Here is a 12,029-nt window from a genome sequence, read left to right on the forward strand (position 1 = left end):
ATCCTTTAACGGAGGGGAAACTATCTGCATATCGAAGCTGCCTCTATCCAGCCAGGATTAGAGCATGATGAAACTAGAGGTGAAAAGCACCCCCTCAGACAATTGATAAAGGTAGACAGGGTGTTCATCGCGCCACTCATTGTCAGTGTTCCTCCATCAGGAATCACCTCCTACCCCAAGTACATGTCTCTCTATCTTCCACACACATTCTTCTCAACGCACTTCCATGCACACTATAAATAAGTGTTATCAGAGAGCACTGTAAAGCTCCTGTCCTAAATCTCGCAACTCTCTCACCGAGACTTGTTATCAATGGCTTCTCACGAAGTCGACTCTCCGTCCGCCACAACTTCTGCCGCCTCGAATCCATAAATTCCACTGGAACATTAGACACGAGCGCATACCGGCGAGATCATCGAGAACGTGGAGACGTGCCATAGCAAGTCCCAGACCTAGACATCTCCAGCTTAAAGCTTGGTGATGACCAGACTCTGCACGATCTGGCTATTGATGCACGGCTGGCTGGATGTTATCCGATTCGCCACTGTCAACTTGGTGGCAACGAACCGGTATGAAGGGTATATAGGTTAGATGAACGTTTCGAGAGATCTCAAGCCTGTAGATTGCTAGAAATCACAGAGACATCCCAATTGTACTGCCGTAGGCACAAACACCGACACAACCTCTAAGCTACCGTAGCAAAGACATATCGCAAGACCGATTGAGCGCGTCCTCCCGAGCCTAGTGAGCAGATCGTAAAAACAACAACAACAATACCACCGCAACAATATGTGCAGGTCATTGTTGAGAACCTAGTCGTTCTAACCCCCTTACCTCCTTCCTACCTACATAGGTGTATCCAAGTACTTCCAGACGCGCCCGGGAGAAAATGTAAAGAAATGGCTCGATCAAACTCTAGAATACCCAAAGTTCCCCATCTTTGTGTCGCCGTAAGGTGGCAAAGGTGACGCTGTTCTGTTCTCCTGTGATGCGTTTGACCCAAGACATTCGGAAGTTGCAAGTTTCGTCAGTGATGAGAATGCTCTAATCAGTAAGTAATGTAGCTGTGGCTCCTTGATAGAAGGACTAGCTTTTGCCAACCCTAGTTTGGCTATAGACTTAACATAGTGTCAAGTATGAACGGGTAGTTAGTTCATGGATGGACGGTCTTTAAGTCGTCTGGTGTTATACGATAAGCCTGGGCTTTCTCTTTCTCAAGAAAACCAAGAAGTCAATTTTCCTGCCTTTAGCTTCCTGTTGGGGCAGTTTATGATTCAATCGCTATGCACTGCTAGTGTAGAAGGGAATATCAAGTCTTCAGGATGCAACGATGTTCCAGTCTTGACGTAAGTTTAGTGGCCAATTTTGCGAGTGTACGTCCGGCCTCCAGTTCGGATACTGGAAGTGCTGAAGCAGAATTTTTTCATTTGTTAGCTCCTTGTAGTGTCAATTACAACACGCATTGACAGCATCAATGTTCAAAGGGAAGTGCTTGATACTAGTGCATGTGCTCGTTGCCGTCATATAAGGTCATTTCCCAGGTCCCATCAGCATAACTGCTCACACAATCCCACAGGTCCTCATCGATACGAAATCACTTGATACATAGTCCAGTTCCAAAAATCCGGTCGAAACCACCCATATCCACACATACTTTCACAGCACAGATGCGATTTACATCTGCCACGTCGCACGAAATGGCAGACATGCCCCCAACAGCGCCTCGCAATGTACCCCTGTCCCATAATGCAATACATGTGTTTTCGTTTGTCATCTGATTTCAAACGTAGGTTCGTCGACTACTGTGGTGCGACCGGCGAGGGCTGCGATCGTAATCGCGGCTTCGACGATGGCTGTGACGAGATACGTGACGTTCGCGAACAATAGTCGTCTCGCCACGGTGGTGACGGTGTACGAAGAGAGCAAGGAACTATAGGAGACTCATTAGTATCCTACCAGAAGCGTCAGACGTGGCGGGGCTTACAAAGGTGAAGAAGAACATGATGCAGTTCATGATACCGAATGCAAAGCTCGCCTTGAGCATTGCGCAATTCTTGTCTGTATTGAAATATCCTCCCGGGCCAGTCACGGTGACATCGCCGACGGAGAAGGAGAAGTTGGTGTCCTCCCAGCTCGTGCAATTTGCGCCAGCAATAAATCGCAGCAGATACACGCCAGCGATGAAGCAGCCAACGAATCCGAGATCGACCATCGCGACTAAGAAGGCCGAATGTCGCGCCTTGGCGTATAGAATGATGGTCGCAATAGCCCATGCCGTCGCCAGCACACTCGTTATGAAGAGCACCAGAATGTAGTCTGGCGTCAGAATGTTCTGCGACACGAAGAGATTGACGAAGTAGGCCATCATGCCCAGTGTCGGGATCAACGTGAGAATCTCGCAGAACCGCCAGAACCAGAACGAAAGGCCGGAGATAGACATGCTGACAGTGTTGTAGAAGGACCTAAGGTGTAAGAATGGTCGCGTCAAACAAGAGCAGAGATGGAAATGACGGTCGCAAGCGGTATAAGTGCGGTCGCGATAATCGGAGGAGTGAATGCGACCAAAGCTGCAGCCGAACGGAGCTGGCCGGCGCGTTGAAATGGGTGAGGTCCGGTCTAGAAAGTATTCACCGGCGGAGGTGTTCGGATAGAAAGTAGGTGAGGTCAGGAACACGGCGAGATTGCGCAACGTCGTCAAGGGAGGAAGGCAAATGAAGAGAAAGAACAGGACCGAGTGAGAAGTGAGGTGTACAGGAGGAAAAAGAGAGGACCGAATGAAGTGCTCAAGGGAAAGCTGAGCTGTTGATGTAGGCTTAAGATTATGGCCATGGTAGGGCGATTGCACGGGCAAAGCATGCCATCATGCCTCCTTCTTCGTTGGGCGCGGGGGGGTGGTTGGTGGAATATGGAGGGGCTGGGCGCACTGACTCGCCATGGATCTCATCGTCGAGCCATCTGCTTGTCCTTGCGGTAAACAAGATCCAAGTTGTGCAAGGGACAGCCCTGGAGAATGCGATCCTTTTATATCATGCTTAATATAACTTGGATACCACGGTACGCAATAACACATCTTCAGCCACCTCTTCACTGCGATCCATGTCCACTGCACCTACAGGTATGCACCTATACTGCAGAATCTCGCTCTAGTCCCCATGAGGTAATTGCGCTAGTCACCACCAACGGCTCCCGAACCACAACACCACTCGTTAAATACACTAGGTACTAATACATAGGTACCTAGTAGGCAGTGGTCATCATCGTCGTCATAGCACGCGAAGAGGGAAAAAGCCCATACGCTAGCACCTCAGCAGACTGCCTCTTGCCGAACGACTGTCAAGTCCGGGAAATAAGTTCGCTTCATGCCATTGCCAATGAAAGTAACCTCCGGCGATGAGAAGTCGAACTTGTGCCAGTAGTTGCATATCCACGGGCTATGTCTTGGTCAGCACTCTCTCGGTCCAACCATTACTGAACTATCACGTACTCATCTCTGGACTCAGTGTAGAGCCATATCGCGGTGTCCCTGAAGGAGAATTCTGCTTCGTGGAGCTGACAAGCCCAGCGGTGGTACAGGGATGGCTCTCGTCCCCATGCCGAACCTGGCTCTTCAGCGTCTGGAGCATCAACAATGCTCTCCTTTCCACGGATCTCGGTGTAGCACCGGGACTCTTGCTGACCACCGCCGAGTCTGTGCATAAACATGATGTACGAGAAGTCGGACGAATTGAACACCTCGACGTGGTATATACTTTCAACAATGGCGCGAGTTTCTTTGCTCACATCGTTGGGTATTGCCATCGGACCTGCCATGATCAACTGTGCCACCATGAAAGCAAAGAATATGGTAAGCATCATTGGTTGATTGAGAATGATGCTATAAAATGCAGAAGACTGTGATAGAACTCCTTCGTACGCAGAGAAATTGTTCTCGTTATATACATCTTTAGGTCTTCCGATTCCAAGTTATGGCGGAACCAGCGACTCTACCCCATGACGTCCATTGCCATACCTCAGAAGCAAAAATTTCCATATTCGGAAGGAACAGTCGCCCCGTCTATGCGCTAAAACGATGCATGATCATGATAATCGACATATCATGGCTGTATGTAAGCAGAAGTTGACTATCGTCATGTCGTACTCAACGTTGTCAGATGCTATCGAGGCCTTACAATAAGTCATTGGCGTGACGTGGCGTGAGTTAGGCTCATCACCTCGTACCTGTGCCACAGTGATATCCTCTGGTCTATAGCAATCTCACGCCTGGAACAACGCTTATGACATGCTCAATTTCATATGAGCGAACGTTGGGTCAAGATTGCAATGAGTACAGACTCTTGTCAGCTACAAAGTACTATATCGACCTCACCTTGAACAAATTCTGAGGGATTCCAGGATAGAGCAGATTACCGTGTCGCCAATCTGGTAAAAAGATTTTTAGCCGTTGCTGCTCGTATCGACAGTCCTGCGTCATATTCGCCAGTTGCCATCCTGAAAGTGTATGCGATCTTATCCACCAATATATTTCTTAGCAGCTATATTCCTGTGTCCCGCCGGTGGGCAAATCTTCATAGTGAATATGGTGTCTGGCTGCTGGGTAAAAGCTTGTCTACTTCGAATCTACGCAAACTTAAGAGATACGTCTAACCCACCTATATATTAGCATATCATCCACTTCACCAAAATGCGGTAGATATATCGAAACTGCATCTTGTATGGTCATCTCTGTGATGTGGATCAATGGGCGCACACACACTTTGCAGACCCTTCAATACGCTGTCTTCGTTTGGCTCGGGGAATCCTCGATATTACAATGCGACGCTACAGATAAATTTCGTATAACGCAGCCCCTGCATGGATGAGCTTGAGATGCACCTGAATTCACGCTTTAGAGCAAACCTGACCCTGATGTGCTGAAAATACCGTGCTCCACCTTCCATAGGTAATCACGAATCGATCATAGACAGATCGTTTTCTTTCTGGTATGGGACCACCATCAAGAAATAGCTTCCTCTCCATGATCTTGTTCAGTGCGCCTAGTCATTCATTCGTCTCAACCAAGGCCGTCTCCAGTAGCATCTAATGATAAACTGCTCATTGCACCAGCATTAGACCAGTAAGTTGGTATCACGACTGGAGTGAGCTCGTTTTTGCAGCCTCGATGGCATATATGCTAATTGTAGCATATAGACACAAGGCTGTAACAATATTGAAGCAGATACAGAACGACCGACTGACTGCTCTTTCTGACTCCGATTCATCGCTACGCACCTGAACGAAATGCGGGTACCTTGCGTCTTTTATTTGGATAGCAACGACACTAGAACTGAATATCCATCTTTCGAGACTGGAAGAATCCGTCTCATCGTCCACCTCATTCCATTGGAGAGACTGCTCCTTCTAGGTCTATCCACGCCAGTTTCTATTGCCACTGGCCCCCGGATCTCGTTCCCCGAGGATTACCTCACGTCTAGTCTTGTACACCGCAACTCCTCTCCACACGGCACAGTTCTCTACAAGTGGAGACCAACCCACCTTGCGGGTTAGTATCCAGTTTCCAGTTCCTAGGAACAAGGTGGAATGTACCAATCGCAGGCTTCTGTCCACCCCAAGGCATAAACCCTCAGGTATCTTCCCGGATTGGCATTGAAACATAAGTTCTATAATCTACTACACCTGTGGTATTGAAATGTCTTGATGCCATCAGACACGCTAAATCTTGTGAAGTCAGGGATCAAACTGGGACAAGTGCATTTATTGATTACTGTGTCATATTTGGGACGACAGATGAACCGAATGTGCTATAATGGTACCAGTGATTATTACACCGGCTAGGCTACCTACGTTTCTGATGTTCGAAGCGCATTCCCCATAAGCCGAGCATTGAGCGGGAGAGATTTGTCGGATCAAAGCTGTTATCTTCGTTAACTAAGCTTCCTGATCACGCAAAGGCCATCCTTGTACGTACTATGGAGGATCTATGAGAAGTTCTCTTGCTGATTCGACTAATCGCTTGATTTCATGTTAGCGACCGCATATGAATAATACTTGACGTGACATATGACGGCACCGGAATATCCTTCGCTGGAATGTATACTGAATGCTTTGAGAGTCCACAAGCAGTACGCAAGGATGCCTGAAACTGTATTGTCGATGCAAAGAAGACCAGCCGTGCCCACAGGTGACATCATCCGTATTGGGATCTTCACTCGAGTGGGTCCGGCACGCTTGGCACACAGCAGCGGAGTATCTTCCGCACGACTTGTTCTCAACACCAAGGCGAAAAGCTTATGTGCCATAAACATTAGTCGGGCGTATGATATTGAATTTCACTAATGCTTGCAGCTGCTTCAAGATCCTGTCGCTTAGACAGCTTGTTATCTGCTCTGGCCCCTAGATTTCAATACGCACGCTCGAACCTCACCTGATTCTGGACTCGTGTCGAGCGATTCAGATCATTAGTGGAGCACATCCACATGGCGCAATGACAGTAAGCAAGAACTCTCAAAAAACCACAAATATGATGTCACGCGTCCAACACATCCATATCGTCTCGAGATCTAGTGTTCGCGGGATGGAGATGAGAACAAAAGTGAGAACGATAAGGAGTCGATGGGGCCCCGTATTTGAAAACGAAAAGCAAGCGTTGAAGTACTCGAGTTGATTCCTGGTCTACTATCTGCTGATGTGTATTTTGTGTTTTGAAGCCGAACATATCACTTTGAAGTACTAAATCCAAATGTACGGATTCTCACACCGAGGCTGGCTTGGTGGCCATGTCGGCGGTAAGGTCTTGGAGGTCGGTGTATGTGCTACAGCTGCATCTGGCTTCCTTCTTTTTGGGTATGATCGTATGTGACATCCCCAAAATCCCATCAAGATGATAGCTTCCCAATACTGACTGGGTTAACAGAGGGTGTCATGGCTGGCATAATTACAGAACCAAAGTTCCTCTCCCTGTTCCCGTCAATGGAGCCTTCGAATAAATCAGGTGCTATTCAAGCTCTCGTCGTCGCCATCTACGAAATTGGTTGTCTCGCTGGATCGATTGGCATCATCTTCTTGGGCGATAAGCTCGGTAGACGGCGATCGGTCCTCCTGGGCACATTCATTATGCTCATCGGAACTGTCATTCAGGCAACTAGCTTTGGGTTGGCACAGCTCATTGTTGGGAGAATAGTTACTGGTATTGGCAATGGAATGAACACAAGTAGTATCCCCGTATGGCAGAGTGAGATGGCACCTCCCAAGATCAGGGGATTCCTGGTATTGTTCGAGGGTGCATTGATTACGGGAGGCATCATGGTCAGCTATTGGTGAGCACACATCAACATTAATAACTCACAGGCAACCACGAACTGACTGATGTGAAGGATCAACTACGGTTTCTGGTTTGTCACGAAATATGGCTCTCTCCAATGGCGCTTCCCAGTAGCTTTCCAAGCTTTCTTTGGTGTCATGATAATCCTTGGCATTCTCACATTCCCAGAGTCACCTCGCTGGTTGATTAAGCATGGCAAAGATGAGGATGCTGTTGCAATCTTGAAGAACCTGTTAGATGCCGATGACCATGACGAAGTCCTCCGTGAAGATCTTGCCGAGATTCGAAAAATCAACGCCGTCACTACTCACACCAGACTCACAGTCAGGGAGTTCTTCACCAACGGACCAGAAATGAACCTCTGGCGCGCCACTGTAGCATTCCTGTCGCAAGCCTTTCAGCAGGCAGGGGGACTCAACTTAGTTACGTACTACTCAACAGTTGTATTCGAGTCTTCTTTAGGCTTCGGTCCTGAGCTCTCGCGGCTGATGACTGCTTGCCTAGGCACAGAGTTCTTCGCAGCTGCCATCGTCGCACTTTACACCGTCGATCGCCTAGGCCGACGCCAGCTCATGATGTGGTGTGCACTCGGCATGGCTCTCTCGCTCATGGTCATCGGCATCTGTTTGGCAGCTGCCGAAACCCACGGCCATGCTCCTGCCTACGTCGCCACCGTATTCATATTCATCTTTGTGACATTCTTCGCCATCGGCTGGCTCGGAATCACCTGGCTGTACCCAGCCGAAGTCACACCCATCCGCATCAGAGCAGAGGCCAATGGGCTGTCTACATCGGCGAATTGGGTGTTCAACTACTTGGTCGTGCAACTGGCGCCGATCATGATCAGCACAATTGCGTGGAAAACGTACTTTGTGTTCATGTGCTTCAATTTCATGTTCATTCCGGTCGTCTACTTCTACTTTCCGGAGACTAACGGATACAAGCTTGAAACGCTGGATGCGATATTTGCTGAAGCGCATGCGAAGAAGGAGAATCCGGTCAAGACGGAGAAGGACATCCGCAAGGGTGTCAGGACGCTTGACGTGGAGAAGCGAGAGACGGAGGCAGCAAAGGACGAGCATGTCCGTGGTGAGGTGTTACAAGAGTCCGAGAGTCGCGGGAGTGAAGACGAAAAAGATGAGACGTATTCGAAGGCAAGCTCGTCGTCATCTTGAAAATGTCGCATATAGAATTACTTTAGACTTCTTATAGAACACCTAGATACCATAGAAAGTGATGATACACTCAATGATGTTCACAAAACGCATAGAAGACGACAGACAAAGCATCCAGATATCTCAACTTCTACTCATAATGTCTTTCGTATAATCTGCTAGGGGGTTTCCACGTTTTTATATGACACCTCTAAAGCTTTAGTACGGACTCTATTGGAACTCCGCTACAGAGTGCTATGCAAGGTATATGACGATACGGTAACATTGATCACTCTGGCTTCTTTCCAACGACAATCCGAAAAGACAATTGATACAAGGGATCAGTCCTGCTGATCTCCTCATGTCGTTCCTGAAAATCACTATAGGCATCTTCATCCGCTAAAAGCAATTCGGGTCTACTCTCAGGTGCGTTGTCATAGACTTGTGGTGGCATATTGGAGATCAACTCCGCATAATTTGGTGCAGTTCGAAACTTCCGAAACAGAGGCTTAAGCGTTTGAAATGCGCTCACAATCCACTCATGAGCCACATTGTCTACCACGATATTGCCGTCTGACTTGCGATGGCACGTTGTAACCAGGCGGAGCTCGTCGGAGATATCCACAAATCCGGCATGAAGTTGGAGCTTTGCCAGGTGTGCTGCGATGTCAACTTGCAGTCCCAAGCCTCTGTATATCCCGTATGCAATCACCAGGCTCTCTGCCGCTATCTGGTTGTTCATACACGCTGCAGCATTGACTATGTCGTTCTCGACCAGCTGTACGTAGCCGCCAGGGCGCAAGAGCCTGAAGATCCTGGCTAAGTATGCAGGCCATTTGCCATCCTTGATCGAGCTGAATAGGAGCCGCGAGTGGACCAGATCGAACGGTCCGTATTTATCTCGAAGTCCCATCATGCTATCCTCGTCATTAAGATCTATGATGTCGAACGTGATGGTTGCGTATATATTTGAATCGAAAATCTGATGTCGCACCCAATGCACGCTTTGGGCGACGTCCGTTCCAACAAATCTCAATGGGCCTGATGCACCAAGTGTTTTCATCTCGCTGGTGGTGTCATATGGCCAAATTCCGGTGCCTGTACCGATGTCTAGGATCTTTTTGATCTTCCCAGCTCTAACTGCGGAGTGGAGTTGCGGGGAGAGCAAGCGATTTGCGTTCATGTGGCGCATGAGGATATGTTGTGAGTCGAGACGTTCGGCTTCAGGAGAAGAATAGCCCATCATATAGGAAGCGGCCTCGGTCTCAGGGGTGGACATTAAAATATGTTATGCTGGCGTAATTATTAGAAAGTCTAGGTTGAACGTTCGATAGGTCTATTTTGCGTGACGACTTGGAATCAGTCGTATTCAGCATTAACATATCCTTCAAGGAAATACAGAGTATCTAATGCAGTAGCTACTGAGCTGCCAGGTAGATCCTTCTCTGAGAAATCAATCCTGGTGGGCGCGACATGGCTGTTTGCATTCTGCCTCTGAGTGCGACACAGAGCTGCACGATCCGTGAACGCCCGATTTGCATGTAAAGCCACAGTAAATATCATTGCTGTACATGAACTACGCATGTGACACAGTACGCGCTGTAGAGACTTGACGGAACTCAGCAGTATAGCATGTTTCTCTATGAAATCTTGACTTTAGTTCGAATCAAGTGTCGGTTTTTAGACATTTAAGATCTTTCCAAAGGGCTTTATAGCATTCAAGACGGTTGTGCCTGGATGTTTTCTATAGTTTCCAAACCGCCTAGATGCAGAGTCTTGTACACTACGCTGTGTAACGATCTGGCTACTGTCTCCTTTCAGGCTTTCACCATATCTTTCACGTGGACCCAAGCATGGATCCTCCGAGGTCAGAGATGCAAAAGTCACGGAGTTATAATCTGTAGCTGAAACAAGGTCTATGGAACGAAAGATATGTAAGTTCACAGTAGTCAGCTGTCAGTGAGGAATTGCACGTTCTAGAGTCGAACTCTCTAACGAGACCTTGCAATTATGCTTCGCGATAAGTGTAAATGGACAACTATCACATCCATCAAGATTCCGCGCGCATGCTCATGTAAAAACTGGCTGTAGCTGTAAAGAAGCCCATCAGCTTGCCTGCCACCGCAGTTTTGCCCCTTGTCCCCCAAGCTTCTGGTGGTATCGCGCGCGATATAATCGCATAGCACATTAGTATAGTAGCCACAGTATCAATAGCAGCCTGATGTGGTATCATCAGTGGCACCGTTCCAGGAGATATTTACTTCTGGTGTCGGCGGTGTGTTGTCAATCTCTCTGGAGGATCTGCGTTATATACATTTCTGTCCATATTTTGTTCATTCTAGCCTACAACAGTGACCTTTGTGAACTCTCTAGTCGCTTCAATTGTGCTACAACAGGCTCAGTCGGTGACTATGTCACAGACTGTACGGCTTCAGACTATGCTGGTCTACTCTTTTATGGAAGTGGGAAGCTCTACACAGCGGTAGCCTAAGACTGAGATCACACACTACAATGATGAGATGATGTCATATATTAAGTTCTCTAGAAATAGGGGACCGAAGGCTTGGGTCTTGCGACCATGAGGTACACGCCCAGAGTCCGTGAACCGACATATCCGATACTCTTGGTGTCAAGAGTGAAAGTCTAGTCTGAGCGAACCACTAGGCTAGCTTTCATATGTAGAGACACCGACATATCCAAGCTATCCGAAGCCACAACGAGGAATCATATGCCAGTGTCTTATTCATCAATCTGTGATGATCGGCACTGCATGCGGGAGCTCTACAGTCGCATGGCCACTATCTTGAATACCTGCAGTCAGTTTCTGGAGAAAAATCCGAGCTATTTCAATCCGGAAAAAGTCAGGTCTTTGGGAAGTTGTATGCTATTGCTAAGCCAGCACGGCTATCTTGATAATTCAAGGAAAGCGGTCGTCCAAGATTGCCTACTTGTCACAAAGTCTCACACCTGTATATCATCTCCTACGGAGAGTGCTTGCCCCTTACTTTGCTTCATATCTAGTACTACCATACCAATCACTTCTGCTCTTCGTTTAGCATTGCTATTCAGTCTAACACCTCTTTGAAATGAGCGTCCAGTCACCGCGCCCCTCCGGCCTAGGAGTGTGGTAAGGTTTGGAATGCGGTTCCACGCATAGTGAATAGCTTGTAATCGGTTCTTCCTTAGGCATAGTGTGGAGAAAAAATTTGAGGGGCGCACATGACGATATTCACGCAATGAGGCCTAGGACGAGGCTTCATTGCAATCAGCCAATGCTTTAGAGGAGAGTCATACGCTATGCGATTTTCGCCGTGTCCTTAGACTGGCAAAGTAATTTCGCCAGGCAAGATGTCATGCGACGGTCCACCGGCACAGCGAATAAGTCATCTATGAGATGTTCCAAAGCTTCAACTCAGAGTAAGCTTCGGCCCCGGTGGCGCAAATCTGGATAAGCATACAAACTTGTACTGGCTCAGGCGCACCACTCCACGTGCCACTACGCTTACGCAGATCTCTCCAGAGAAAGTGTCATAGTGGCGCAAGCTTACATGCCGCTA

General features: G+C 48.0%; 4 protein-coding genes across 4 annotated transcripts; 1 reads left to right on the forward strand and 3 right to left on the reverse strand.

Annotated features, from left to right (window-relative positions):
• Nucleotides 1-1,565: 1,565 nt before the first annotated feature.
• Nucleotides 1,566-2,725, reverse strand: EJ05DRAFT_120162 (uncharacterized protein). The gene is made up of 2 exons (XM_033739069.1): nucleotides 1,985-2,725; nucleotides 1,566-1,930 (listed from the first exon to the last, which is right to left on the reverse strand). The coding sequence occupies exons 1-2, from the start codon at nucleotides 2,438-2,440 to the stop codon at nucleotides 1,781-1,783; spliced, it is 606 nt and encodes a 201-aa protein (XP_033597497.1). The 5' UTR covers nucleotides 2,441-2,725; the 3' UTR covers nucleotides 1,566-1,780.
• Nucleotides 2,726-3,055: 330 nt separating this feature from the next.
• On the reverse strand, nucleotides 3,056-3,877 carry EJ05DRAFT_513367 (uncharacterized protein). The gene is made up of 2 exons (XM_033748428.1): nucleotides 3,485-3,877; nucleotides 3,056-3,431 (listed from the first exon to the last, which is right to left on the reverse strand). The coding sequence occupies exons 1-2, from the start codon at nucleotides 3,853-3,855 to the stop codon at nucleotides 3,305-3,307; spliced, it is 498 nt and encodes a 165-aa protein (XP_033597498.1). The 5' UTR covers nucleotides 3,856-3,877; the 3' UTR covers nucleotides 3,056-3,304.
• A 2,694-nt stretch (nucleotides 3,878-6,571) lies between these two features.
• Nucleotides 6,572-8,519, forward strand: EJ05DRAFT_478861 (general substrate transporter). The gene is made up of 3 exons (XM_033744544.1): nucleotides 6,572-6,848; nucleotides 6,911-7,313; nucleotides 7,371-8,519. Exons 1-3 carry the CDS (start codon nucleotides 6,737-6,739, stop codon nucleotides 8,491-8,493), a joined length of 1,638 nt encoding a protein of 545 aa, XP_033597499.1. The 5' UTR covers nucleotides 6,572-6,736; the 3' UTR covers nucleotides 8,494-8,519.
• Nucleotides 8,520-8,761: 242 nt separating this feature from the next.
• On the reverse strand, nucleotides 8,762-9,751 carry EJ05DRAFT_503361 (uncharacterized protein; the record flags this gene model as incomplete). The annotated part of the gene is made up of 1 exon (XM_033747406.1): nucleotides 8,762-9,751. One exon carries the CDS (start codon nucleotides 9,749-9,751, stop codon nucleotides 8,762-8,764), a length of 990 nt encoding a protein of 329 aa, XP_033597500.1.
• Nucleotides 9,752-12,029: the final 2,278 nt, after the last annotated feature.

The sequence above is a fragment of the Pseudovirgaria hyperparasitica genome (assembly GCF_010093815.1).
Source record: "Pseudovirgaria hyperparasitica strain CBS 121739 unplaced genomic scaffold EJ05scaffold_14, whole genome shotgun sequence".
In the NCBI taxonomy this organism is placed as follows: domain Eukaryota; kingdom Fungi; phylum Ascomycota; class Dothideomycetes; order Acrospermales; family Acrospermaceae; genus Pseudovirgaria; species Pseudovirgaria hyperparasitica.

Bases quoted from the DNA above. Each gene is read 5' to 3' on its own strand.
- EJ05DRAFT_120162 (XM_033739069.1), bottom strand. From the start codon at position 2,440: ATGTCTATCTCCGGCCTTTCGTTCTGGTTCTGGCGGTTCTGCGAGATT. The intron at 1,931-1,984 runs GTAAGCCCCGCC...AGTCTCCTATAG, and splicing joins TCATGTTCTTCTTCACCTTT to TTCCTTGCTCTCTTCGTACA.
- EJ05DRAFT_513367 (XM_033748428.1), bottom strand. From the start codon at position 3,855: ATGATGCTTACCATATTCTTTGCTTTCATGGTGGCACAGTTGATCATG. The intron at 3,432-3,484 runs GTACGTGATAGT...ACCAAGACATAG, and splicing joins TACACTGAGTCCAGAGATGA to CCCGTGGATATGCAACTACT.
- EJ05DRAFT_478861 (XM_033744544.1), top strand. From the start codon at position 6,737: ATGTACGGATTCTCACACCGAGGCTGGCTTGGTGGCCATGTCGGCGGT. The intron at 6,849-6,910 runs GTATGTGACATC...CTGGGTTAACAG, and splicing joins CCTTCTTTTTGGGTATGATC to AGGGTGTCATGGCTGGCATA. The intron at 7,314-7,370 runs GTGAGCACACAT...ACTGATGTGAAG, and splicing joins GGCATCATGGTCAGCTATTG to GATCAACTACGGTTTCTGGT.